Source organism: Rhamphochromis sp. 'chilingali', assembly GCF_963969265.1.
Source record: "Rhamphochromis sp. 'chilingali' genome assembly, chromosome: 4".
Taxonomy (NCBI): Eukaryota; Metazoa; Chordata; class Actinopteri; order Cichliformes; family Cichlidae; genus Rhamphochromis; species Rhamphochromis sp. 'chilingali'.
In genome coordinates this window covers 40503321-40530507 of record NC_137948.1, presented here as the reverse complement: position 1 = coordinate 40530507, position 27187 = coordinate 40503321, and the positions used below count along the sequence as shown (strand labels likewise).

Genomic DNA, 27187 nt, shown 5'->3' with positions numbered 1-27187 from the left:
TTAAATTTTTTTTAAAAGTGAGAAAATAAATTGTATTAGATGGAGGAGTTGTACAAGGAGATGGCCACGCGCAGGAATGATTTACTGAACGACACAGGAAATCATTCCTGCCTGTGGCCATCTCCCTGTACAACTCCTCCATCTAACACACTCTAAGCACTGCAATAGTTACACCCTTTTTGCACACGCTCTACAGTAAAATAGCAATTGACAAAGTTCACAGGTTAGAGTGTAATGCCAATCATATATATTCCACCCCTGTAATATTCTTACCTCTGTAATATTCTTGATATGTATAATTGAGTGATTTGTATATATTAGCACTATTTCTTAAATCTGTAAACTCGGTAACATATTGTATTATTTAAATAGTTTGGTCTGTTACTGTTACTGTCTTGAAGCAACTGTAGCCCACATAATTTACTTAAGGATTAATAAAGTATTCTGATACTGATTCTGAAATGAGTAAAATACTTTACTAACTCATATTTTATTACTTAATTCGTTAGTAAAATACAAAATCCTTTATTTTTATACATTTGACTTTTCTGGTCCTTCATTCATGTCACATTTTTGTTTTTTCATGAGAATTTCCTGCAAACCTTTTTTAATTTTGTTGTTCGTAGGAGCAGTGTGTAGAATTTTGAGGTCAAAAATGTTTGCAATCCAGATGGATTACGGTTTTAATATTGCAAAATGTGGAACAAGTGAATACTTTGTGTATGTACTGTAAGTGGTGGAGTTGAAGAACTATGTATTACACATCCTTTACTTTAATTTAACCTTTGCAAAATAAAACTGTCAGGCTACTAGTGTCTTTCTCCCTCTGTGACTTTACCTACCCTCTATATTGGTACACGTAGTGTTTGACACCTGGTGTTCAATGTTAATTTTTATCAGGCGGAAGTGAAAATGGTAAATGGCCTGCATTTGTATAGCGCTTTTCTAGTCCATAGGACCCCAAAGCGCTTTACACTACATTCAGTCATTCACCCATTCACACACACATTCACACACTGGCGATAGCAAGCTACATTGTAGCCACAGCTGCCCTGGGACGCACCAGGGTCGTGAAATGTGTTGCAGGTAAGACAGGGGAGAGAAAGATTTAAATCTGATGCACTTTAACTAGTTAGGACACTGTGTTTTTAATTTCAGAAAAGACATCTACATAGCACCACTAGATCATCACTGTCAAGATTTGATTTCACAGAAAGCTGCTATTGAGCACATTTTTTAAGTAAATTAAAAAAAAAGAGAATCAAGCCATATGAACAAGACTGTTCAAAGCCATATGCACTGTAAGAATAGAATAGAAGTTAAAAAACAAAAAACCCCATGATGTCATACATTCTGAACTGAGGGATTAGAGCATGACCTCCCAAACACACATTCAGAGCAGCTCAAACATAGCAGCAGTGGTGTGTTGTGTGTGGTTATAAAAAGGGTGACATTGTGCGGACTGTAACTGGACTCCTGCAGGCTGCAGGATGAGATGCTCACCACAAACACAACTATTCTTAGATATTTTGTTGGTGTTGTACAGACAGCCATCTGTTTTTCCATCAAGACGACAATATGTGGAGGGTCAAACGTGAGTGTCCCATCATTTTCACTGCATGGTTCTTTTTTTCCCATTCACTGTAATAAAGATTTTTGCCATACACTGCATGACTAACATCTTTTATGTTACTTAAACTGAGAAGATGATCTAACTGATAATGTAACCAGTGGTATTAACAGGTTAAAGTCAGAATAACATCAAAAGCTAATATGTTTGCTATCAAGTATAGTTACAAGCCTGATACAAACATTAATCAGTATGTAGAGTGCATTGATTAAGTAGTAAAGAACGCTAGCATTTTAAGTAGAAAATCATCAAGTTTTCACCACTGGATTATTGGTTAACTGAAGTCCTTTCTGATCTTGTCTCTGGACCAATATTTTCATACTTATATGAAGATTTTTAAGACTGACTGTGTTTCTGTCTTCAGTACTGTTAATCTGTTTGATTAAAATTTTGATCTCTTACCTTTTTGACTTCTGCTCAGCTCCAGTTACATTTCCTAAGGAGGTGAAATACCGGCCAATTTTAGAGGTAATTATATCAATGTAAGAATAAGAATAAGCAGTGTGATACAGTGTAATTCAATAAAAAGAAATTGTGTCATCTACAGCTGAAGTCAAACATAGCAACAGAGTATATCAGAAGGTAATTATGGATTAGATATTCTTGATCACTGATCATTTTGCAGACGTGAACTAACAACAGACACTCAGCAGCCTCACTGTTTTTACAAAGTGGGACAGTTCTTAGCAGTTTTCCTGACTGATTTTAAATGCTGTCAAAATCTACTCTCATAACATGAATACAGTGTAAGATCATAGCAAAAGGATGAAAATTTTCATTAAAAAAAAAGTAACAGAAAGATGACAACATTACATTTGTCATTCAGCATTGTGGCTGTGTTATTCTGTCAACCCTATAATGCACTTAAACACATATTTGATACATGAGTTTCTGAGACCTCTATCTCATCGACATGATCAATACATGCCATAATTTCAAAATGTTATGGGTAAAATTCTTTTTTTTCTAAAATTGACATTGTTAACAAAAAGTTGCCAAAAACGCCCAACGTGTCAAATGTAATACAAAAAATATACAATAAATATATTATAAAAATATAGCATATACAACATGATGTAGCCAGAAAATGTTTGTGGATTTTGTTATAAGGGTTAATAAACATCTCATTTTTTAATTCATATATTAGGAGACCTGGATGTAAAATGTGATGTATTGTTCTGTGAACAGCAGTGACCTCTGGGTTATTAATATAATAGTTGGTCACTTTACTCTCTCTTCTGTGTTTGTCCTTTCTCTTAAGAATTTGATTCCCCCTGACCCCATGGCCCGATTTCACCTGAAGAGAGGTTTCCCTCAGGAGGAGTTTCCTGACTTGTGCAGGAACTTTACCTGGATGGGTCGAATCCTCACACTGGATCTGTACCGCCGACAGTTTAACCGCTGCACCCAGAGTGGAGTAATCTTTGATGACGTCATTCGTCCCGGCCTGGAGGAACCAGGTGATGTATTTTTTTGTTGTTGTTTTTTTTAGTTATTTTGTATGTGTGAGATTTTTCTTTGCATTATAATGTTGATTTAAGTTCAAGTTTTATACAGTTTACTGTTGCATTTGGTTCTTTTTATGTGTTTGAGTTTATTTGCTTGAATGGTTCATGGTTTCTTGTTGGTCAGGCTCCTTTTGACTCTTTGTCTCATCCCTGTGTCTCCTGTGTGTCTGTGGTGTCTTTTGGGTTTATCTGGCTCCTCACTCTTGTCTCTGTTTATTCTCCCTGTGTGTCTCACTCTCTCTCTTTGTGTCTTAGTCATGTCTTTTTGTTTTGGCCTTGTCTCCCATTGTCTTTCCTCCATGTCCCATGTTCCATGTTTCAGGTTTTTCATGTTTCTTATTTTTCTTGCTTCAAGCAAGTCATAGTTCTTAGTGTCTAGTTTTGCCGAGTTTAGTTAGTATGTCTTAGTCTCCTCTAGCCTTTTGTTTTTGTATTTCCGTGCACAAGAAACGGCTCGCTTTTTGTTAAATTTCAGTTTTGTATCTGAGTGTCCACTTTTGGGTCCATACCACAAACACATGATCTGAGTCTGCAAATCTTTACAGAGAGGCCAAAACACAGAATTACAGCAACATGAAAATTAGTGAACAATTGGTAACTAATTTGATAGTATTTACATATATAAAAGAATTTGAGATTTGCATGAAAAAAAATCATAATTATCGTTGTTTCATTGTTGGTCTAACATATAATATAATATAAAGTTAGCACAAAAACTAAGGAAATTTGTTTGGTCAGTTATTTCTTTGTTCTAATTATGGTTTCTGGAAATAAATCTTTTATTACTGGAAAGCTTATTTCCCCTTAAATGATGCCATATTTGTAAGGAATATGTGCATTTGTGGGTTGAGAGTAGAGTTGAGTGGGTTGTCCTCATGGAAAACTTGCCAAAACTTCTCTGCCAATGCCAAACTTGCAAAGTTTATTTCAATAAATGAATTGTTTTAAATTTATACAATTATTATAAAAACGTATAAAATAATTATTCTATTAAATCTGTTTTGAGCTTCTGGTACTCCAAGTGCTGACAATTAGGATTAAGCAGTACCTGCTATAGCAGTTAGTTGATGTCTGCTCCAAGCATGCCACGTTTGACTGATCTGGACAGGGCCCATGCCACAGGGCAACTTTAATCTGGTGTTCGATAAAACAAAGGTGCAGTATCATTTGGATGAGTCCTAGTATCATATTCAGAGTGGCATCTAAGTCCCATATAATATGGAATGTGAGATAGGCCACAAAGAAGACATCACCACAAGAAGATCATTTCCTCACCCTGTCAGCACTTAGGCAATCTTTTACAAATTTGCAATCCAGAAATGAATGTTTGCATTACCCAGGCAATTCAGAGCAAAGTGCACACCGCCAGTCTTCAGTCTCCTGGGCTGCCAGGAGGCCTGTAATGACTGCCCTTCACAGTCAGGCCTGTTTGCACTGGTCTCTATAACATGTTCAATGGAATCTGAACATGTGGAGGAATGTTACATTCAGCAACAAGTCCAGATTTTTGCCTACAGCAACTGGATCATGGATCAAAGTGTGAGAAGAAGCACAACATTATTACTATTAACTGCTGCTCCAACTGAGTAAAAGTGTGATGTTTCTGGTTCTTAAATAGCACTTTTCTGCTATCTGAGCACTCAAAGCGCTTTACACAACTTGTTCATTCACCCAATCACACAAGCACTTTCCTAAGTTGTTAGTGATAACATTCATTCACCTATGGATGCATCGCAGAGCAACCTGGGGTTAGTATCTTGCCCAAGGATATTTGGCATGCGAAAATCCAAGACTGGAGGAGACTAGGACCAAACTACCAACCTTCCGATTAGTAGGTGACCTGCTCTACCACCTGAGCTACAGCCACCCTGCACTGGGAAAAAAAGGAGTGCCACATTGGAGGCAATTTCAATGCAAAGAGATACTGAGATAAGATCCTGCAAACAGTTGCAATGCTGTATCTCTACCTGTCATGATCCTGGGTTTGTAAACAGCATTTTCAGCTTTGGACTCTCAGTCTTCTATTTGATGGTAAATGGACTGGTTCTTATACAGTGCTTTTCTACTCAAACTGAGCCCTCAAAGTGCTTTACACAAATTGCCTCATTCACACCATTCACACAAGCACTTTTTGCTTACCCTATTTAAGTGCTATCTAATATTCACACACATTCATGCTCTGATGGATGCATAAAGTTTACATACTTTAAGTTTAAACACTTTAATCTGTTTTACTTTACTTACTGTTTTACTAATTAATCTGGACATTTATTGAAAGAAACCTTAAACGAATGAAGTCCAAAGTGGTAATTCCATAAGCATCTGTGGAGAAATTTTTAGGTAAATGTTTAGATTATTCACTTGGTCCTTCTGTCACTTTTGTTCCTTTTTTTAATGAAGGAGATTATTTAGGTCCTGTAGCTGTCGGGTGTGTTGCCGGCGATGCCGAGTCCTACATCCTGTTCTGTGATTTCTTTGACCGAGTTATTGAAGCATATCATGAACAGAAGATCACCAGCCAGACACCAGAGAGTGACTTGAACTATGACAACTTGAAGGTAGCTACTCAAAACACTGTGAATAATAAACCTGAAAATAATTGGAGCATGAATTGAAGGCTGTGTGCCCTACAATCAGCTGATTTCAGTTCGTGTTGGAGGATGAAAATATTGGAGCAGTTTATGATCAATAAAATTAAAGTAATGTTCATATGGACATTCATTTTATTGACTGATTTTTTTTAATTGATTTTATTATCAATTCCCATCCCAATTGATCTGGCTAATAAATTGTGTGTGTGTGTGTGTGTGTGTGTGTGTGTGTGTGTGTGTGTGTGTGTGTGTGTGTGTGTGTGTGTGTGTGTGTGTGTGTGTGTGTAGGGTGGTGATGACTTGGACAGATCGTACGCTGTACGCTGTGAGGTTAGTGTTGTTCGAGGTATTGAAGATTTCTGCTTCCCAACACACTGCAGCCGAGGAGAGCGCAGACGGCTTCTCACACTGGCTAGGCAAGGTACTGTAAGTCTTTATTTCAGTACTAACAAAGTACAGTGCCAGTACAAAAACACAATCAGTCCATCAATCCATCCATCCAATTCAGGGTCACAAGGACCTGGAGCCCATCCCAGCATTTACAGGGTGACAGACTACACCTTGGAAAAGTTGACAGTCAATTACTGGCCTAATAGAATAGAATAGAATAGAATAGAATAAACCTTCTTGGACCTTCCAAGAGAGAAAGTTACAAATGTGTTTTTCACTTAGCTGTTGCCTAAGAATTTACATCCTAAATCGTCCCTCCTTCTCCTCTGAGATATGGACAAGGAGTCTCACTATCTGTTTAACGTCTCCCATGAACTTACAGTGCCCCACTGTGTGTGTATGTGCAATAAGGTCCATTTGTGACATGCATATTTGCATATAACTAAGTGACAAAGTGATATTACTATCGATAAAGTGATCAATACATAGAATAAAGAAGTTTGCCACCACAATGGCTAACACTAGCATCACTGCATGTAGCCACGCTCTTTGAAGATCATCTTCGCTTATGAAAGTATTAGGTCACAGCAGTACTAGCTAGCTATTGTTTTTAGTATGCTAATGTGCTCTTTGTGAATAAAGTTTAAAGCAGCTCAAACTGTAAGAGCCAGCACTGAGCCTTGTTTTACACAGTGTTAGAGCAATAGCTGCAACCTACAGCTTTTAAATGATTTTTATTCATTAGTAATTACATGTAATTTTAATTAAATTAAAATTAGTAATTTTATTAAATAGTAATTATTCATTCATATTCATCCCCAACTGGTTATAGATGATTATCAAGGACCAAGTTAAGCTAATCCCAGCTTCTCTAACACTGCAGGTTGAATCTTGGCATTAAATGTCTGGTATGTTGCAATGAGTAGCATTTAACCAAGTACTGTACCTAGTCAAGTGTGTGATAAAGATACAGAAAGTAAAATTTTATTATTAATAAAATATATGTAAAGAAGCCAAAATTGATTCAGTTTATTACTTTTCTCAGAATGCTCTGTGCATATAAAGACCCTGTATGCTATGATGGGGAGCTCATCACCCATCCCAACTGCTGCTTCTGAGACCTCCGTAGCACTCGCCCAGCTAGATACAAACAATCAGTCTTCGCGAGAGTTCAACTTGGTTTCACTGGTGGAGCATTTGCAGTTACTTTTTTGGGCCCTAAATATTATTTCTAGAACTAGCATAAGTGAAAGTTTTAATCCATCCATATTCTTTTGTTTATCTGGGGCTGGATTGCAGGGGCAACAGCCTAAGGAGAGGAAGTCCAGACCTCCCTCTTCCTAGCCACTTCTTCCAGCTCACCTGGGGGACAACTGAGGCATTTCCAGGCTTTCCTCTGAGATGTACTCTATTCAGTGTGTCCTGGGTCTACCTCAGGGCACACTCTATTCAGAACACCATGCCCAGGAGGCATCCTAGTCAGATGCCCAAACCACCTCTTTGATGACTCGTTACGCTATATCAGCCATTCTCTGGAGAAAATTCATTCCCAATTTCCACTTTTTGTATCAGCAATTGCATTTTTTAAGTCACTACAAAGAGCTTATGACCATAAGTGAAGGTATCGATGTATATCAACCAACTGACAGCTTCACCTTCATACTCAGCTCTCTTTACCAAAAACAGACTAGTACAGTATGTAGGTCACTGCAGAAATCCATCTGTCAGTAGCACACTCCCGTCTCCCCTCACTCATGAACACGAAACAAAAACGTCTTTATTTTCACAGAGGTCAAAAATTTAGGTTATTAAGTCCCTGCAGATATTTTAGCTGATGTTTACATTTTCAATAGATCTTTGTGCATGTAGGTTTGTTTGTTGACAACAACTTCTCTGGGAGATGAGGACGCGCCCACATTTGTTTCATTGTAGAAGATGTTACGGCTTCAACAGCACTTTGAGTCAGCTTTTTGGCATTGGACTCCGAAACAGGAAAACCTGCTACCTGAACTTTATGCAGCAGAGATTGTCTCAGTGATTTTCGACTCTGTGTCCTCTGCTTTACTTCCTACTCGCTTCCTTCTTTAGCCCACAATTCAAATCATTCCAAAAGTGTCATGTACATTTATTGAAAAGAAAGTCTGTAACTTGCTCACATTTGTAGTTCTACTTGTTTACTGAATTATATTTAAGAAGAGTCAGGTTATTCACATAACTTAATGTTTTTTTCCATTTTTGCATTGTGTTTTACAGATTCAAGTTTCAACAAGTTTATTTTCATATACCCTGCAAAACACAAGTGGTTACATAGAGCAATGAAATTCTTACTTTGCAGTAAGAAACAACTAACTAAAATAAAGAGTCAACTTAATCCTAAGCATAGAAAATAGCATTGAAAATAATAAATGCAGTAAAACAAGTGATTTGTAGCACTTGTAGTTTATGTATCTTATGTGTGGGTGTAGTCAGAATTTAAAGTGCAAGTAGTTGCAATACTGTCACAGCGGTAATTTAAACAGAGTATGTACAAATTGCAAATTTAATAATTTAATAATTTTTAATAATTACAGTTCGACAATATTTCAGTGATTCAGTAGCCTGATGGCCTGTGGTTAGAAACTTTTTTTAAGTCTGGCTGTCCTTACTTTCACTCTCCTGTAGCATCTGCCAGATGGCAGGAGCGTGATCAGTGTGTGCTGTGGGTCAGTTCGGTCCTTAATGATGTTGTGTGCCCATTTCCTGGTCCAAGTGTTGTAAATGTCCCGTAGTGGTGGGAAGGGTACTCCACAGATGAATTGTGCCGTTTGATTCACACGCTGAAGAGCGTTCCAGTCTAAGCTAGGAATCACCTTTGAACAAAAATCCCTTTTAAAAAATGCTCTATGGGTTTAATTTAGGGTTTAGTTTAAAGCACTTTATTGGGCAGAAATAAGGTGCAGCATATAAAGCCCTGAGGTTGGCCTCCTTGTCAAGATAAAGCCATCCCCAGCTTTCGGGTTAAGAAATTTCTTTTTACAGTACTCATGTTATTTAACCAAACTTTTGATGGTTGGTGTGCAATTTCTGCTTTAAATACATTCATTGTTTATATTTAACAATCTAAGCTCAGATTTCGAAGGAGATAGTGTGAATGTGTATAAATGTGTGTGTTTTCCACGTCATTTACGGTATACATCACAGCATCGGGCACAGAACCTAAAAAGCATACAAAGAAAATTAATAGGCTGAATCAGTTTCAGCTTTGGTTTTCATCACATATATTTTATTAATAACTACATTTCACTCATTATCTTTACAACACATTTGACTACCTCTGGTCGCAGGTAGTTAAAAGATTGATTCCCATAAATGCCATAATCTTCCTTGAGAGACACTGTTACAGAAGTGTAAAACATTTAAAGCATAAATAAAAGATTCAATGAGCTTTACAGATTTTGCATGCGGTGTTCCTCTGTGGTCAATTTGACCCAAAGTTGTTTAAGCTATGTAAAACATGTCTATCTGTGTATGTGACCTAAAATTCTTACACCTCATGTTTAGGGATGGGTACCAGTAATGGCACCGGTTCTGACATAAACGGTAGTAACCAGACCGAAAAACAGCGCACATTTCGGTGCTTTATTTCAGTGCTTTTTTTTTCCTGAGCTGTGATACACTTTGGATTCTAGCCAATCATTTTACCTTTCCAAGGATAGTAGGCGGGCCCAGGTATGTACGTTCTTTTAGAGCAGAGCTACAGATTAAAAATGGCAAAGGCGAAGCGGTCAAAGTCTGGCTGTATTTCACAGCAAAAGTTGCAAACTCAGCAGCCTGCAACAAGCGCTTTAAGGTGATACTGTGCAAAGGCGGTAACACCTCGAATCTGATGAAACACCTGGCGACGTATAGCATTTTGTTAAAAGCCGAGAAATGCGCCGTATTTGATAGCTTGCTGCGAGACCTCACACCGTGCATATCTACTGCGGGTGGTTTGCCTGTTATCGGACCCGGAGTTAGCAACATCCCCCAAAAACCCGAAGAGGAGAGTCCTGGCCCCTAGCCCTGCCAGTGTAGCAGTAATGATGACGGATGATGATGCAGCAGCAGCTGTTCTTCTCTGCATGAGTAGCTTAATGTTGTCCGTGTGTAATTTACGTTGAGTAGGCTAACCACGTTATTAAATTAATGCATGTAAGGTGAACTAGCAAACACCGTCGTAGTTACATGCGGCTGTCTTGTTGTTTGATGGCAGATACTCCCTTCACCCTGGCCAAAAAGGCTGAAATGACCAAAGAAAAAGTGGAAAACAGCTAAACATGAGAGGTTTTTGGACAAAGTTTGTGTTTTTTCCATTGTTTAAGCACTGCTTCCAGCCAAGAGTGATACCATATATGCCCCATAGCTGCAGAAAAGGCTAACATTGTTATCTTTTTACAAAAAAACAGCTGAACATGAGAGGTTTTTGGACCAATTTTGTGTTCTCCATTCTTTAAGCACCGGTTCGAGCACCATTTAAGCACCGGCACCGTTTCAAAAGTACCGGTTTGGTACTGGTATCGGATAAAACCTAAACGATACCCATCCCTACTCATGTTATGGTCACTATATGTACCTAAAAGATTAAGCAGGGTATACTTTAGCACTGACCTGTTTTGTGGTTGACAAGATTGATCTCTTCACTGTAAGAAATGTATGTAAAAATTACCTGAAATAACTGTAAAATGGCAACGGTAAATTACCATCAAATCAAAAGGAGTAAATGATTGTAATATCTATATTAAATTTCTGTATATTGACAAATGGTGATTTGCTTTTATTTTTACACTGCTAATATGTTGAAAATATATTAATTTACAGTAATATGGCACATAGGTGGCTCACCCTACAATTCTATATGAATGACAATCTTTCCTGCTTTTTTTCATTTGAATTTACAATTTACAACTGTATGTTAATTACTCAAAACATACCGTGCTTTTAATTTTAACAAAATGTCAAAACATTGTTAGAATTATTGTGAAAATTATGGTGAATTTTTTTATATATATAACAAGCTCAGACCATTTGATAAAACAGTATATCTTAACAGTAAATATGAGCAATTACTAAAAATAAGTTCTACAGTCTCACCAAGTAAATAAGACAGCTATTTACAATGAAAAAAAGATTTTGTGGCCTAAGTAATGGCAAAAGGCCATTTTCTATTGTAGAAGTCATTAGCTTACAGCTTTAAGTGTTTAAGGTATGTGCTGACTAAAAATAAAGACAAGATGATAGTTTATTAAATTTTAATGAAGTTTGCAGATTGTTTTGGTGAAGTTTAATAAACTCAGCCGTCTGCTCCTTGCTATCTAAGATATAACAGGACACCGGAGTATATTCGCGAGCGTCTCACACTTCTGATAATCAGTTGTCTGCTTGACGTTTATTCAGCTGTGTAAAAACTATAACTTTAATCTCAGCCAAACCGATTTACTCAGGAACAAATAAAATGCTAAAAAAAAGCCAAACAATAAAATTTGTAAGTTATCTAAGTGACTATATCATGTTTAACCTGAGTAGCGAAAGACGGCGGTGGGTTTGAAAACGATTTGCCGGGAGTCCGGTGTTCTCAGCGGCTCTAGTGAGCCTTGAACCCCGGCTAGCTATTGAGCTGGTGGGTATCAGATGTCTCCGAAAACGTTGGCGCACTTTTGAAAATATGTGGTGTCCTGATAAACTGAGCAGGTATTTGAGGTTTACACAGCTACATTCTCGCCTGAAAATATGTTAAATGTTTATTTTGTGACCCAGAAAGAATAATAAGAGTAATATTAAAACTAACTAGCTGCCGCCATTGTTGGAAACTGAGCTGGGCCGCGCTATGAATTCTGGGATAGGTTGGGCCACGAAGTATACACGCGACCCATCCTTCAAATCTGGGGAAATGAAGGCCGCATTTGTCGGCCACATTTGTCGGAGTCTTCGAATTTGGACAGGCTTCGTCGTGTCGCTGTAATGTAATTGGCCTAAAAATGCGGGCACAGCAGGATGTGGTTCCTGAATTTGGACACAGCTACGATACCGGACCCTGCTTCTTCTTCTTCAGGGTTTAACAGCAGCTGGCATCCTTGCACATGCAGTGCTGCCATCTTCTGTTTCAGTCCGTTATTACACTCTTAAATCCTACTACTTATTCCTGCGTCTTTTGGGATCTTACAAAGCTTCAAACGACGATTTTGATAGTCGACCTAATCGTGACTAGTTGACTAATCGTGGCAGCCCTAGTCAGGGTATAAATTCAGAGGCTAAATGCCTTTGTACAAGCACACCCAATTCTTAGGAGTGCAAAGCTACAGCACAATGGTGTATAAAAATCCAAGCAGCTAGCATGTGTCTCTAACAAATCAGAGAGCTCCTTATATTGCACAGCAATTGCATTGCCTTTTCAAGGACCAGAAGAATCAAGGAAATGCTGAAAGACATAGTTAATCTGTTAGCTAATCCAAGAGCTAATCCCATAGTTAATTCAAAAACTATACTAACATAATCCACCATCCATATAATCGAATCCACAAACTAACAGGAAAGAGAAATGCGGTGAGGAAATGGATTTGAAAATGTGAAAGTGAAAATTGCATTTTAAATATCAGAAATAAATGTTTGATTTTTGAATGCATTTAATTACTTTTCTTTTTTTTTAAAGAGTATTGTTATGTTGGTGCTGGAAAATAAATTGGAATTATATAGAACATATGCGGTAGAGCAGGGCGATATGACCAAAAATATTTATCACGATATACATTTGAAAATTTGTGATAACGATATAACTGACGATATAATTGACACTAGACAAAATACTTTACAACTCCACAACTTTATTAGTGCAAAAAAAACCCATCAATGTAGTTTCACTTAAACAAGCAGCTGTTTTTTATGTGCATTAAAGTTATATAAAAATGTAACAGTGCAAATTCCTTGCTGACAGTTTAACCAAAAGGCATTTCCAGTGGAAACTGGCCGACATATCCTCAGCACAACCATGTATAATATCCACAAAACTTAAAAAGAGGTTATACACACACAATACGGTAATACTATGTTGAAGCGCAGTACGTATCAGAGGCGGAGCCAGACATTTGAAACACCCGGGGCTTAGCCCTAAAGGGTAGTATGCATGTGGGATTTTTTTTTCTTTTTTTTGGGGGGGGGGGGGGGGGGGGGGTGTAGAAATGACTGAAAGATTAATAGGCTGTGTTTTGAGTTTTGTTCAAAAAAGAATGACTTCATATAGGAAAAAAATATATATCACATATGCAGGACACCTTAAGCTAGGTTTTTAATTAAGCAGCGAGGCAAAACAAAATCAGGGCTGTATCAAGACACAAGGACTAAACCCCAATTCAACCAGACCAAGAACTGATCCAGAATTAAAACAGGACTACAACATTTCAAAATCAGGACTACTGAGGACTTAACCTTTTTTTTTTTTTTTTTTTTTTTTTTTTTTTAAATGACATCAGAAACAGCAGTATGCGACATTACGTGATGGCAGAGCTTCAGTTCATCCTTTGTCATTTTTTTTTTTTTTTTTTTTTTTTTTTTTAATAAATAGGACAGGGGAATGAATGAGAGAGAGAGGGGGAGAGAAAGAAAGAAAACCAAAGGGGAGAAGAGACGGTGAGAAGGGGGGGGAAGAGAGACAAAAAAAAAAAAAAAAAAAAAAAAAAAACTCCTGGGTCACCTGTATGGAGAAAAAAAAACAAACAAACAAACAAACAAACAGAGGAGACAGCAAACAACAAAGAGCAACATAATAATAGAGAAAACAAAGCACCATCACAATAAACTAGCTAGTCATAGATATCAGTATTTACTAAGTAATAAACAATATTGTGCAGCACGCAAGATAGACAGCGCACAGTGTGCTTTGAGGCAGCAGCCAAGAAAGCTTTAGTCCGCGTCTGTGAATACCCATGTGTGCATACCTGTGTGGATCAGCATGCTTGCATTCCAAAGGTTTCTCCATGTAATGATCTGCTAGGGAGTGTGGGGGGGCCTCAGCCCCGTCCTCCAGGGTGTGAAGCGGGTATGGAGGAGATCAAAACTCCAGACATCCAGAGGCCCCCAGAACACAAAAGACCATGGAAGACCAACAGAGGGGCAGCCGCGCCACTGTTCCAGTAAGAGCTGAGGAGAGTTACTGAGGACTTAACCAAGACAGAACCAGAATCAGAACTAGATGATAGTAGCACTAAAAATCATCATAGACCTGCACTACACTTGTTTTTTAATTCTACCAAAGTCCACTATTTAGATTGAGAAAAGTTTATATAATTATTTAGCCTTGTTGTGCAAACAAGCCTGCATAACTTAATAAATATAGAATTTGAAAAATAACAAACCTAAAAAGAAACACTAGGTACGAGATACATGAGGACCTGTGATACAGTGATACTTTGGTAAACAACCATGTGACTAACATGTTTGTCTCACCTGCTCTTGTTCATCTCTGTTCTGTCCTCGTTCTCCTCTCTCTCCCTCTTTGTGCTGACAATTATCAAATATACAGTTGAAATCAGATATTTACAAACTCTTCAGATAAAAACACTTTTTAATTGTAACATCAAATCAGACTAAATGTTAATTTTTTTTAGATTGATAAATATAAAAAACATATTTGTTAACTTTAAGAGCAAAGAGAGAAACTATCTGTATTTCTTAATTGCAAATGGCACCAAATTGTATTCAAAATTGAGCCACACTTATGGAGCTCCACAATTCTTTTCCTGGTGTTTTGGTTGACATCTCTTGATTTTCCCATTTCAAAGAAACAGACTCTGTGTTTTGCCTTATATGCATCCACAGCTGTGCCACCAGTTTACTCACATGGACTCTACTAACCTATCAGAAGCTTCTTCAGCTCAGAATGGAATCTCTGGAGTTTTCTTATTAATTAACAATAAACTTAGTGTATATGTACTCCTAAATTTGATCAAAGTGATCAAATATAGACCGCTCTGTCTCTCTTTATTCTGACATTTAACTAATTCAAAAGATATTTTAATATTTATTTATCCAAAACAAACAAGTTTACTCTAAATTGATGTTGTACAGTAAAAAAATGTTCTTGTGTTTTCCATAAAGTGTATGTAAATATCTGGTTTCAACTGTGAATAAACTGCTGTGTTTTGAAATTCCTCTTGTTTTGCATAGAAATATACTGAACAACATACAAAGCATAATCAATAAAATAACATCTACCAGAGTTTTTTCTTTGAAAGAAGCTCCTTATGTCCATTCTTGTATATCAGTACATTACTGAAACCGATTTATTTAGCCGTGGAGGGAAACAACTGAAAATATGAAATAAACACACATGTAAGCTAAGACTCTCTAAAGAAACAGCATTGTTGTTGTTCGGCTTTTCATTTCGCCATTTGTTGATTCACTCGAAGACCAAGTAACGTAATATGGGTCAAGTGATCAGTTTGATATCAATCTTTCGTGATGCACCGTCATATTTACATTATTTGTACAGTACGAATGATTTGCTTTGGTACCTGGTCGAACTTCAGTTCTGCCTGGCTGCGTTTCTCCAACAGCTCACTCGCAGGCAGCAGCTGCCCCGCCCCGCTTAGTGTCTGAGCTCGGATCATACCAATTTTAGGGGGGATTTATGCACAGTCGTAAATTCCCACAGTGTGCACTATGTGCTTCGAATATTGTGTGTAGTTTTTGTTTTATACAGTTGTCAGCCAGGCATCTAACTATGAAAAAATTACACTCCAAAAGACCCCGGGCTTCTGACAAAACAACCCGGGCTTAAGCCCAGTAAGTCACCCCCCGCTCCGCCACAGGTACGTATCACTCCGCGAGGCGCCTGCCTACGATAGCCGTAATGCTCCGACAATCCATCAAGCGGTGTGGGTTCGTAGCTTAGCAAAGTCGTACTAAAACATTTGACAGATTTTTGAGCGCCGTGTACATAAAATCGTTTCGAGGTCAGTAAACACAACCAGAATTCATACATAAGGCACACGGGATTATAAGGGGCTCTGTTGATTTTCAGAAAAATCAAAGGATTGATTTTAACTGTGCCGTATTTTCCAAACAATATGGTAATAACGACGGCCCGCTAGCATTCTCTACCAAAAATAGTGCTTTGTTGTGTATCTGACGGACGAAAGCTAAACCAGTTCCACCACTGAAGTTGCAGCATTTTTACAAACCAATTCTGGTTCATCCGTTTCATTTAACGATCCACTTTCGCTCTTCTCATTCTGCGTCGCCGCCATGTGCATATGTAAACATAGGCACTGCGCATGCGCGTTTTACCCATATTCTATCGCCATGTTTCATTTTCCTATCGGTGCCCAAAATTACACCGGTATTACCGTGAACGGTATGATATAGCCCAGCCCTAATATGCGGTATTATAAGGTACTGTCTTTGAATGGTATAAAGAATCCCATTAAGAGGAGTAAGATAGTTTCAAAGCTAAAAAGGGAACAAATTGATATTGCGTTTCTACAAGAAATGCATCTATCAAAGGAAGAACTTGAGAAGTGGAAGAGAATGGGGTTCAAAAATATTTATTATGCCTCACATAGATCAGGGGAAAAAAGAGGAGTGGCCATTCTGATACCGAACAAGGTTGGTTTTGAGTTTACTGGAGAACATAAAGATAAAGAGGGAAGATTTGTGTTGGTGAAAGGGAAAATGGAACAGGAAGACGTCACGCTGTGTAATATATATGCACCCCCTGGTAGTAGTACAGGGTTCTTTGAGGGTTCTTTATTGCCACAGAAAGTGTTGGAACATGTATATGTGCAGGAGATTTCAATTTACTTCTCCATCCAAAATGGGCTACAACTAGCTGAGACCGGCGGGGAACTAAATTAGAGAAACAAGTAAAAACAATGTTATCTGAGTTGGGGCTTATAGATATATGGAGATATTTACACAAAAATGAACGCAAATTTACATTTTATTCAGCAAGACATGATATGTACTCAAGAATTGATTACTTCTTTACTTTTAGTAAAAATCTCTACAGAGTGAAGGATTGTATAATAGGACAGAGAGATTTATCTGATCATTCGGGACTAACTATGAAGATTGGGTTTAAAGCTAGCCCCAAAAACACCTTATGGAGGCTTAACACAGGTCTGTTAAATAATGACTCATTTAAAAGAGAAATGGGACAGGAGTTAAAAACATATTTAGAACTCAATGACAATGGAACAGTTAATCCTACAATTTTATGGGATGTGGCTAAGGCATACCTTAGGGGTAAAATTATTGCAAAATGTGCAGTCCTAAAGAAGGTGAGAGCAAAAAAGCTGTCAGATTCACAGGAAAATTTGGAATAATTGGAACAACTGCCGGTTAAAGAGGAGAGCCACAAAATTTTAAGTGAGGAAATTGAAAAAAAATTAAAATATAATAGACAACGGTGTTATGAGGCAGGACCCAAAGCTGCTAGGCTATTATCATGGAGACTCAGGAGGCAACAACAGGAGAACACTATTCATAAAGTTCGAAATTTAAAGACAAATAAGATAACTAATAAACTCGAAGAAATTCAGAGAGCATTTGAAGAATATTACGCTGAGCTATACACACAACTGGATAAAGCAGATGAGCATAAGATTCAGAATTTCTCATCCAGCCTAGATCTACCATTTATAGGTAAGCAGCAGAATGAAAAACTCGTCAGAGGAATATCAGCAGAAGAGATTAACACTGGGATCTCAAAACTCAAGACTTTTAAAGCCCCAGGATGTGATGGATTTCCACCAAAGTGGTATAGGCAGATGAGGGAACCCTTAATCCCGCTATTAAAGGCCTCTTTTAATTACACTCTGAGTGGGTGGGGGGGGCGCTCCCACCATCGTGGCGGGAGGCGTATATCTCTGTCATACCAAAAGCAGGGAAGGATAAAACTGACCCCAGAGGTTATAGACCTATTAGCGTGTTAAATATAGACTATAAACTATTTGCTGCGATTTTGGCTAAGAGGTTAAGTACTTGATGCCGCTGCCTCCTCTATCAGCGTGGGCATCAATGTAACAGGCTTCATTGGTAACAGACAAACAAACGATAATATCAGAAGGGCCATTCATATTATTGACCAGATACTTAAAGGGAAAACTGGAACAGTTCTAATTGGGCTTGATGTGGAAAAGGCATACGATACGGTCGGGTGGGAATTTCTGTTTCATGTGTTGAAGAGATTTGGGCTATGTGACAGGTTTATTCAATGTATAAGAATGATTTATATGTCTCCAACAGCGAGGATCTAAGTTAATGGAAGCCTCTCAAATCAGATAACACTACAACGTGGCTGTAGGCAGGGCTGTCCGTTGAGCCCACTGCTCCTTAACCTTTTCATTAAACCGTTGGAAGAGACTCGATTGGAGGGGGTTACAACAGGGAACGTGGAAAATAAAATTTGCTTGTATGCAGACGACGTGCTGGTAGCGCTAGGAAACCCGGAAGAGGGAAATCCTCTGCTTATGAAAATACTGGAAGAATATGGCAGACTGTCTGGTTATAGACTAAACATTCAAAAAACTCAAATCTTGACATTCTTTTTTAACCCCTCAAGACAATTGGTAGCAAGATATAGATTTGGATGACATCAATCTCAAATGGAGTATTTGGGGATCCTGCTGACAAAAGACCTTGCATCGTTATATGAAGTTAATTATAATTGGGTGAACAAGAAGATATATGAAGATCTGGAGAGGTGGGATTACTATCTGGCAGCCCAGATCAGACCTCTAGTGTGCTGGTGTAACTCTAAGTTTGAGGCAAAATGGAAGGACATTGAGCTTTCTTTGATGGATTTCCCAATACAGTCTGTTCTGGGCAGGGCCGGCCCGTGGCATAGGCCGTATAGGCAAATGCTAAGGGCGCCGTCCATCAGGGGGCCAGTGCCACAAATGTTGGAAAAAAAAAAAAAAGTTGGTACTATTATTTCTAAATACAAAAAATAATCCCACGTTAATTAAAATGCAAAGTAAAGCTTATTTAATAGAAATATTATTTGTTAGAACATTACGCCCCCCCCCCCCTCCCCGCACGGTGCACCCCCTCCCTCCCGGTATCATGGTTCCTTTTGGACGTCACCACATCAAAAAGTCAACACAAGATGTCAAAACGGCCAAAACTGTCAGGTGCCCAGGGAAGAAAAAAGAGAAAAGAAGAGGAGGAGAAACGAGAAAAAGACAGAGGTAGGTAACGTTAGCCTACATGAAATTATTTGTCTGAATGTGATAGTAACCTAAATTTTTAGCATTAAGCTAATGTTACATGATTCGCTAATTGCTAATCAATAAATAGCTAGTTAACTGTTTTAACGTCAGTTAATATTGTGGAGGGGGCTAAATTGTTATGGAAAATAATAATGTAACGTTAGGTAATTACAGTACTCCCACCTTTCCCACCATTCCTCATTTGTATTCATCTTTTAAGCAGGTGTTTTTTGTTTACATTGTTATTGCCTTCTGGTTAGCTAACGTTTACCCTGCAGGTAATAGTCACTTTTCCACCCCTGTATATATTATAGTTGTAAGCCTAGTTGTTAAAGTGCACATCATTAATGTTAATTAAGCAATATCACATGAGAGGGAATGCTGTTTTTTAATATGAGCACTGCTGTGATTCGGTCAAAGATAATCATAACATAACATTCTCATATGATATTATACTGTTACTTTGCATTCTGCTATTCAGCATTTCACTGTAATGATGACAATAAATTGAATCTAATCTAATTTGCATATCAGTTAACATCATACATATATCTCTTTGGTTTTTCATTTATATTATATAATTTCATTTTATTCCTGGAATCATATGTTTTTATTATTAGACTTTAATACTCAGTGGTGTCACATACTCCTCTCTTCAGATGCACTGTTGAAGTTTCTAAATCCCACCCCTGGGCCATCTACCACATCTACCGCTGCTGCCTCCACTTCAGCAGCACAACCCACCAGTGATGCAGCTTTAGCAGCACAACCCAGCCATGATGCAGCAGCATCAAGCGGTCTTCCTGTTGCCTCCACCTCAGCAGCACAACCCACCAGTTTTGCAGCAGCATCAAGCGGTGTTATTGTATTTCATATATTCATTTTTTTATTTTTTGTATTCATTTATTTATTCATATATTTTTTTATCTTGTTAATTATTCTGATTGTGAATTTGCTTTCTTTAAGTAAAAAAAAAAGGTCAAAGACAAAGCTATTCAGTTTCTTGTGAGTACATACACTACACTGCCGATGTAGGGGGGCGCCACCTAAAATCTTGCCTAGGGCGCCAGATTGGTTAGGGCCGGGCCTGGTTCTGGGGTCTCTTGAGAGTTTACCACAGGCATATCAGATGCAAAATTTATGTGTAAGTTTTTCCCTGAAAAAATGGGCAGATGTGATTACAATTTTTGGTCTTAATAGGGAAATAGGGTTGCTGGGATGGCCAGCGTATCTCCCACGCTTCCTTCCAGCATTGTTAGACCATAAATTCAGGGAGTTGTCCAGGCATGGAATCACTGCAATCTTGGGGAGCTGATGAATTTTGAGGACGTGTCAGATTTAAGAGATCGGCAGGGAAGATTTTTATCGTTACCTACAGGTTCGGAGCTTCTTCCGGAAGGAAATTAGAATGCTTGACGCAGATGCTAGTGGGGTGATCCAAATATTTATGGATGCTTATGGTGAGAACATTATAAGAGGTACTATAGGCAAAATGTACAGAAGTTTTATAGCTATGAAAAAGACCTCAACAAGATATGTAAGTCATCAATGGTAAAAAGAAGCAGGTATAACTATCTCAGAGGAAGATTGTTGCGGATGTGGAAAAATGTGTTATCTACCACAAATTCTTTAACATGGTGAGATTTTGGATGGAAGAATTTAATTAGATTCTTCATCACACCAAAGCAGAAATCCAAAATAAGTGGTTCAGGCGCTTCATGCTGGAGGGAGTGCGGGGAGGTCGCTGCAGGTTGGTTTCATGTCTTCTGCCCTAAACTGAAGACCTTTTGGGAGGAGATTAAACAAATGGTGATGGATGTGCTGGAAGTAACACTGGACTTCTCCTTTAATACCATGTACCTTGAGAATATCCCTGAGGATATAAATAAAAGAGACTCATACTTTTATGGTTGCATTCAAAAAGGCAATTACTAAATGTTGGTTACAGACATTATTAACACAATTCATCATATGGAACTGATTACCCTCTCACTGCGGCTACAGAAGGAGAAAGGAGAGAGACTTTGGGAATGATGGGATCGTTATACGTCAAGAGACTAGAAACTGATACCTCTGTGATGCAGAGGGACAGCTGCGAATTTGTTTGAATGGAACATGCACCTGTGCAATATGTAATATATGTAAGTAAAACAAGGCGTTGTGTATTTTGGAATATGTGAACATATGTGAATGTGTTAGTTTCCCTTGCCCTCTTTAGTTCTGTATGTAAAATAAGATGAAAATCAATAAAGAGAAAGTATTAAAAAAAGCTTAAGCAAACTGCTAATTGTGACAGTTAACCCTTGATGCCTGTTAAAACCTCCCAATTCTTTGATCCTTGGGCTGAAGGAAGAACAACACTCGGTGTATAACTGTTCAATCAACAATTTTAATCCATACAATCCATACAACACACACAAGCCCCTCATCTTCTTGGATCACCTTTATACCGATTTTATCCCTGAAAATGAGAGAGGTCTCATAGGGCCTCACCTACCCATTTATGTAATTGTGTGGGACAATGTCAATTTCCACCATAGCCCACTCATTAGGAGCTGGTTTGCAACGCATCCAAGGTTGGTCATGGGGTTCCTACCACCTTACTCTCCTTTCCTCAATCCGATAGAGGAGTTTTTCTCTGCTTGGAGGTGGAGAGTGTATGAGCATCATGCTCAGGATCAGCCGTCCCTGCTCCATGCTATGGACGCAGCGTGTGACGACATTACAGGAGATCAATGCAGGGGATGGTTGCGGCATCACACCGTTTCTTCCCTCGTTGCATTGCAAGAGAAAGTATCCGCTGTGATGTGGACGAGAATCTGTGGCCAGACGGACAACAGCGTGTAAATAATCAGGAGGGTGAAGACAGTGGACAGCAACCACTGAATAAGTCCTTGTTTTTTGATTTTGTGTTCATACAATTTACTACTGTAATGTACATTTTCTTTTTACATATGTATGAAATTTTCTTTGCGTGTGAATAAAAAATGGTTATCATTTCCTTGGTAGTTTGAGTGATGTCAAACCTTGGAGGCTACTCTTTTCTGTTGTATATTGTTGGTCCTCTGCCATAGTGACAAAACATCTAAACATTTTGTATGGCAGTACTCACACAATGCCAAAGGGACGATGCATTTTGGGGGCACTGACTATTCAGATTAGAAAGAAATGTAGTTTTGACACATGAGGGAACTGTTTTAGGAGAGATATGAGCGTTTGCAGGTGGACCATGTTGTTGTGATCAACTATCCAGGTTTATTTTGACAAAAGCACCAAGAATGATGAGAATGTCCGATCTGTGTCGAGAAATGAGCCAAAGCTATTGAGAAGGATCTTTGCCATTTTGGAGACACTGACTGTTTAAATGAGAAAGGGATTTAGATTGAAGCCCGAGTGAACAGTTTTGGAAGAGATATGAGCTTTTGCAGGTGAGCTATAGTGTTGTGCTAAACTGTAAGATTGTTTTGCCAAATGATCTTAGAGTTTTGAGAATGTAATTTCTGTTTCAAGAAATGAGCCAAACCAATGGAGAAAAACTGTAAGATTTTTTGTCAACAAGGTACCAATGACACCAAACTAGTTACCAATCTCCTGTTTTTCAGCTTTGCAGCAACTGGAACAGGAGCTGGCAGGTCGACTTCTCTTACTAACGGACTTAAGCCAAGAGCAACAGAGTGAGCTGAATCTTAAAGCTCCAACTTCCTTCCAGCTCCGCATAGGTGTGGCCCGGGACTGGCCTGATGCCAGGGCAGTTTGGTCAGTATGGTTTTCTTGGATATAGAACCTGCTCTGGTCGCAGGTAGTTACAAGTTTGATTCCCATAAATGCCATAATCTTTCTTGAGAGACACTGTTACAGAAGTGTAAAACATTTAAAGCATAAATAAAAGATTCAGTGAGCTTTACAGATTTTGCATACGGTGTTCCTCTGGGGTCAATTTGAACCCAAGTTGTTTTAGCTATGTAAAACATGTCTGTCTGTGTGACCTAAAATCCTTACACCTCGTGTTATGGTCACTATATGTACCTAGAAGATTAAGCAGGGTATACTTTAGCACTGACCTGTTTTGTGGTTGTCAAGATCGATCAGTTTTCAAAATGAAATGAAATGGCAATAGTTAAAAGACAGCTTGAGATTTCAAAATCAGGACTTTTTAAACTAATAAGTGATATGGGGGTGGCTGTAGCTCAGGAGGTAGAGCAGGTCATCTACTGATGGGACGGTTGGTGGTTTGATCCCTAGCTCCCTCAGTCTGCATGTCCAATATCCTTGGGCAAGATAATAACCCCAAGTTGCTCTCCAATACAGCCATCAGAGTATGAATGTGTGTAAATGTTAGTCAGAAAGCACTTAAAAGCATAGAAGAAAGTGCTTATGTAAATGGGTGAATGTGGCATGTTGTATAAACTGCTTTGAGTGCTCTGGGTTATATAAGAGTCAGTTCATTTACAATCTTGGCTACATCCATCTTTTAAATACAATCTATAGTCACTGTCAGCTTGTGATGTTTAAAATGAATTAAAGTCAGATGTTTAATGTGCCATAATTTTTCATGCAGGGTGAGTGAAAACAGGAGCCTGTTGGTCTGGGTCAACATAGATGAGCACCTCAGGCTGGTATCAATGCGAGAAGATGCCAATGTGGCTGAAGCTTTTCAATGCATCTGCATCAGCTTGCAAAAGGTAAATTTTAATAAATGAATAAATAATCCTAATAAAATGTTCACTGTACCCCCTCCCCCAACTTGTTGCTTGTACATTGGGTTTTTTCCCAGTGGATGAGAGGGCTGCCTCTCTGCTTCTTCAGATTGGGTATAGGTGCTGACTGTCATTTGCACTTTTATGCACCAAACAACAGTTGAGATTCCCTACTCTTCTTGAAGCTGCTGGGTGTGGTGCTGAGTGTTCCCCACCTAGCATCTTCATTGTCCTAACAGGGAACTTCAACACTGACTTGGGCAACAAGTCAGGTTTGTTATTGGACTTCTGTTGAAATGTTAATTTGTCAACAAGAATTAAGATGTGCCGTGTGCACTTATAAACATCCTAATGTTTATAAGTGCACATGGCACCAGGACACCCTAATTTGCTGGCTACTGACCAATTTTATAATTATTATTATCCGATCTATAGCAAGGAAGCACAATGCACTTTCCATCCTAGTCATGTGCTGAATGAGCTCTTTATCCTCTCAATGATATTTGATTGTGCATGGGAGTTTATCATGTGTACATGTGTTTTGTGGACTTGGAGAGGATTCAGATGCGTCCCTTGGGGGATCCTGTGGGAGTTGCTTAGGGAATATGGCGTATCTAGCCTTTTGCTATGAGCTATTCAGTCCATGCACAATCTCAGTAAGAACTTGGATTCCCAGCAATAAGTTGAACTCATTCCCAGTATAAATTTAATGTAACAGGGCTCAATACTATAAATCATAAATTTTATGGTCAAAATTTCTAGGCAGAACCAAGTGGCAGAAGGTAGATGATGTTGCTTTGTTGGCTTCCTGAGATCAGAGGGAGCTGAGTATGAAAGAGAAGTTGTTAGTTGACCTGTCAGTTTACATCTATACCCTAACTTATGGTCATGAGTAATGACTGAAAGAATGAAACTGATACAAGCAGTGGAAACTGGAGATAGTTTTCTCTGGCTGCAATAGCTAATGAGTTCAAGTCATTCAAGAGTGACTCACAGAAAAGGGGCTACTCCTCCAACTTGAAAAAAGACATCTGAGGTGGGTGGGGGTGAGGTGGGCTTGGGAATTTCTCAGTTGTCCAACACGTGAGCTGGAAGAGGCAGCTTGGGGGAGTGGGGGGGGGGGGGGGGGGTGTCTGGACCTCCTCTCCTTAGGCTATTGCCCCTGAAACCCAGCACCAGATAAACAATAGAAAATGAATGGATGGATATTTGTTTTTCACTTATGCTAGTTCTAGAAAAAGTACTTAAGGCCTTAAAAAGTAACTGCAAACGCTCCACCAGGGAAACCAGGTTGAACTCATGAAGACTGATTGTTTGTGTCTAGCTGGAAAAATACTACAGAGGTCTCAGACATCCCTTTATCTGGAAGCAGCAGTTGGGATGGGTGACGAGCTCCCCGGCTAATGTGGGTACAGGTCTGAGGATCAGCGTCCTCATCAAACTGCAACACCTTCCCACACATAAACACCTTAAGGATGTTCTGAAAAGACTGAGGATCAACATGGACAAAACAGGTAAACAGAAGACCTAGATCTGATATTTCATAGCTTCAAAACTTTGACTAAGTTTTGAATTAATTCATATTAAATCAGTTTTTGCTTTTTAAAGAACTTATTTTAACATTGCACTCAACAACGAACAAATCCTCCCTAACAAAAAAGTGTAACTTCAAGGGCCAAATTGTGTTATATTTCTTCACGTCAATATACGGGCCACAAGTAGGGATGACGTGGGTCAGTATCAGTACTGGTATTTGGTTTTAGCAATACTCATGCTGTATTTACCTGGTATCAGATCAATACCACATTTGCTACATCCCACACCACTAACTGTCAGTGTTGGATTTAAACTTTCCAAATCTCCTCATTTCCCAGATTCCCCGGAACTCTATAATATAAGCAACATGGCAACCTTTGGCTTTACCGAGGTCGCACTGACCCAGCTGGTGGTGGACGGGGTTAAGCTACTTACCATCATGGAGAAAAGGCTGGAAGGCAACCTAAGTATAGATGAGCTTGTTCCTGCACAGAAGTAGACACATTAGGAAGACAAGTGGCTGAAGGAATACTAGCAAAAAGAAATGATTGCTAAGAAGACTATGGAAAAATATACCTTGCCTACTTTGATCAAGATAAAGATTAGGTTGACAAAAGTTTTACTTTACAATGGGACTTCACGATGGATTAAAAAAACAGATGACATGAATTAACTAATGGATCGCAAAACACTGCAATTACAAAGAGTAATGTATTTCTTTTACAGAGAATACGTGTCTGATGGAAAACAGCAAGAAACAAATCCTTCATAAGGCACTCACTGAAATCATTTTAATCCTTATTGACTGTTATTGGTGCACAGTAGGAGGAGTCCATAGGGACTAAGTAAAGCGCTATACAAATGCAGGCCTCTCTGGTTCTCTTCCACAGTATGTCTTTTGTTCTGTCTTCCTCCCCTCACCCCAACTGGTCATGGCAGATGGCCACAGCTCCCTGAGCCTGGTTCTGCTGAAGGTTTCTTCCTGTTAAAAGGGAGTTTTTCCTTCTCACTGTCACCAAAGTGCTTGCTCATAGGGGTCATATGATTTTTGGGGTTTTCTCTGTTGTATTATTTTTAAGAGTGACTATTGTTGTGATTTGATGCTGTATAAATAAAATTGAATTGAACTAAATTGAATTATCTGGTGATTAAGGGAGTTGCACTGTCACTGCATTGAATTCTTATTGTGTTTGTGTTATTAATATTATATGGATGACAAATGTCTGTCTATTTCTATGTCTTGGATTCCTAAGATCTCCTGAAAAAAGAAATACTACAAACAAATGTCTTATCCCAAAAGTAAATGGGTTGGGTGGGCCGCTCTGGGTCCTGTGGGGCTTGGCAGTGCTGCTGTTGCGGGCCCCGGTCTGGCACACTAAATGGCATCCAGAGGACAGTTTGTTTATTCAGCCTCGCCTGTGGTGCCGGTGCCCACCTTTCAATTTTAAATACATGTAATTGAGGGTTCTCGTGAGGGGCCGTGCTGACACCAGCTGCTATCAGGCAGAGGGTCGTTGGTACCATGCCCCTCCCATGTTTTAAGTGCACTCTAGAACATACGTAGTAACACCAAAAATGAGTGGGTAAAGGGTGAATTCCCCATTCACCTTTAGGT

The 27187-nt window shown here is 38.7% G+C and overlaps 1 protein-coding gene across 2 annotated transcripts; it reads left to right on the top strand.

Annotated features, from left to right (window-relative positions):
- Positions 1-1456: 1456 nt before the first annotated feature.
- On the top strand, positions 1457-26672 carry LOC308395930 (creatine kinase M-type). 2 transcript variants are annotated; one of them, XM_080880982.1, is made up of 10 exons: positions 1560-1594; positions 2052-2098; positions 2178-2212; positions 2892-3090; positions 5539-5696; positions 6018-6150; positions 22942-23095; positions 23898-24021; positions 25361-25550; positions 25911-26672. In XM_080880982.1, the coding sequence occupies exons 4-10, from the start codon at positions 2913-2915 to the stop codon at positions 26069-26071; spliced, it is 1098 nt and encodes a 365-aa protein (XP_080737108.1). In that variant the 5' UTR covers positions 1560-1594; positions 2052-2098; positions 2178-2212; positions 2892-2912; the 3' UTR covers positions 26072-26672. The 2 variants fall into 2 exon arrangements, with proteins under 2 accessions (XP_080737107.1, XP_080737108.1); XM_080880981.1 differs by lacking the exon at positions 2178-2212 and having other exon boundaries at positions 1457-1594.
- The last annotated feature ends 515 nt before the right edge of the window (positions 26673-27187 follow it).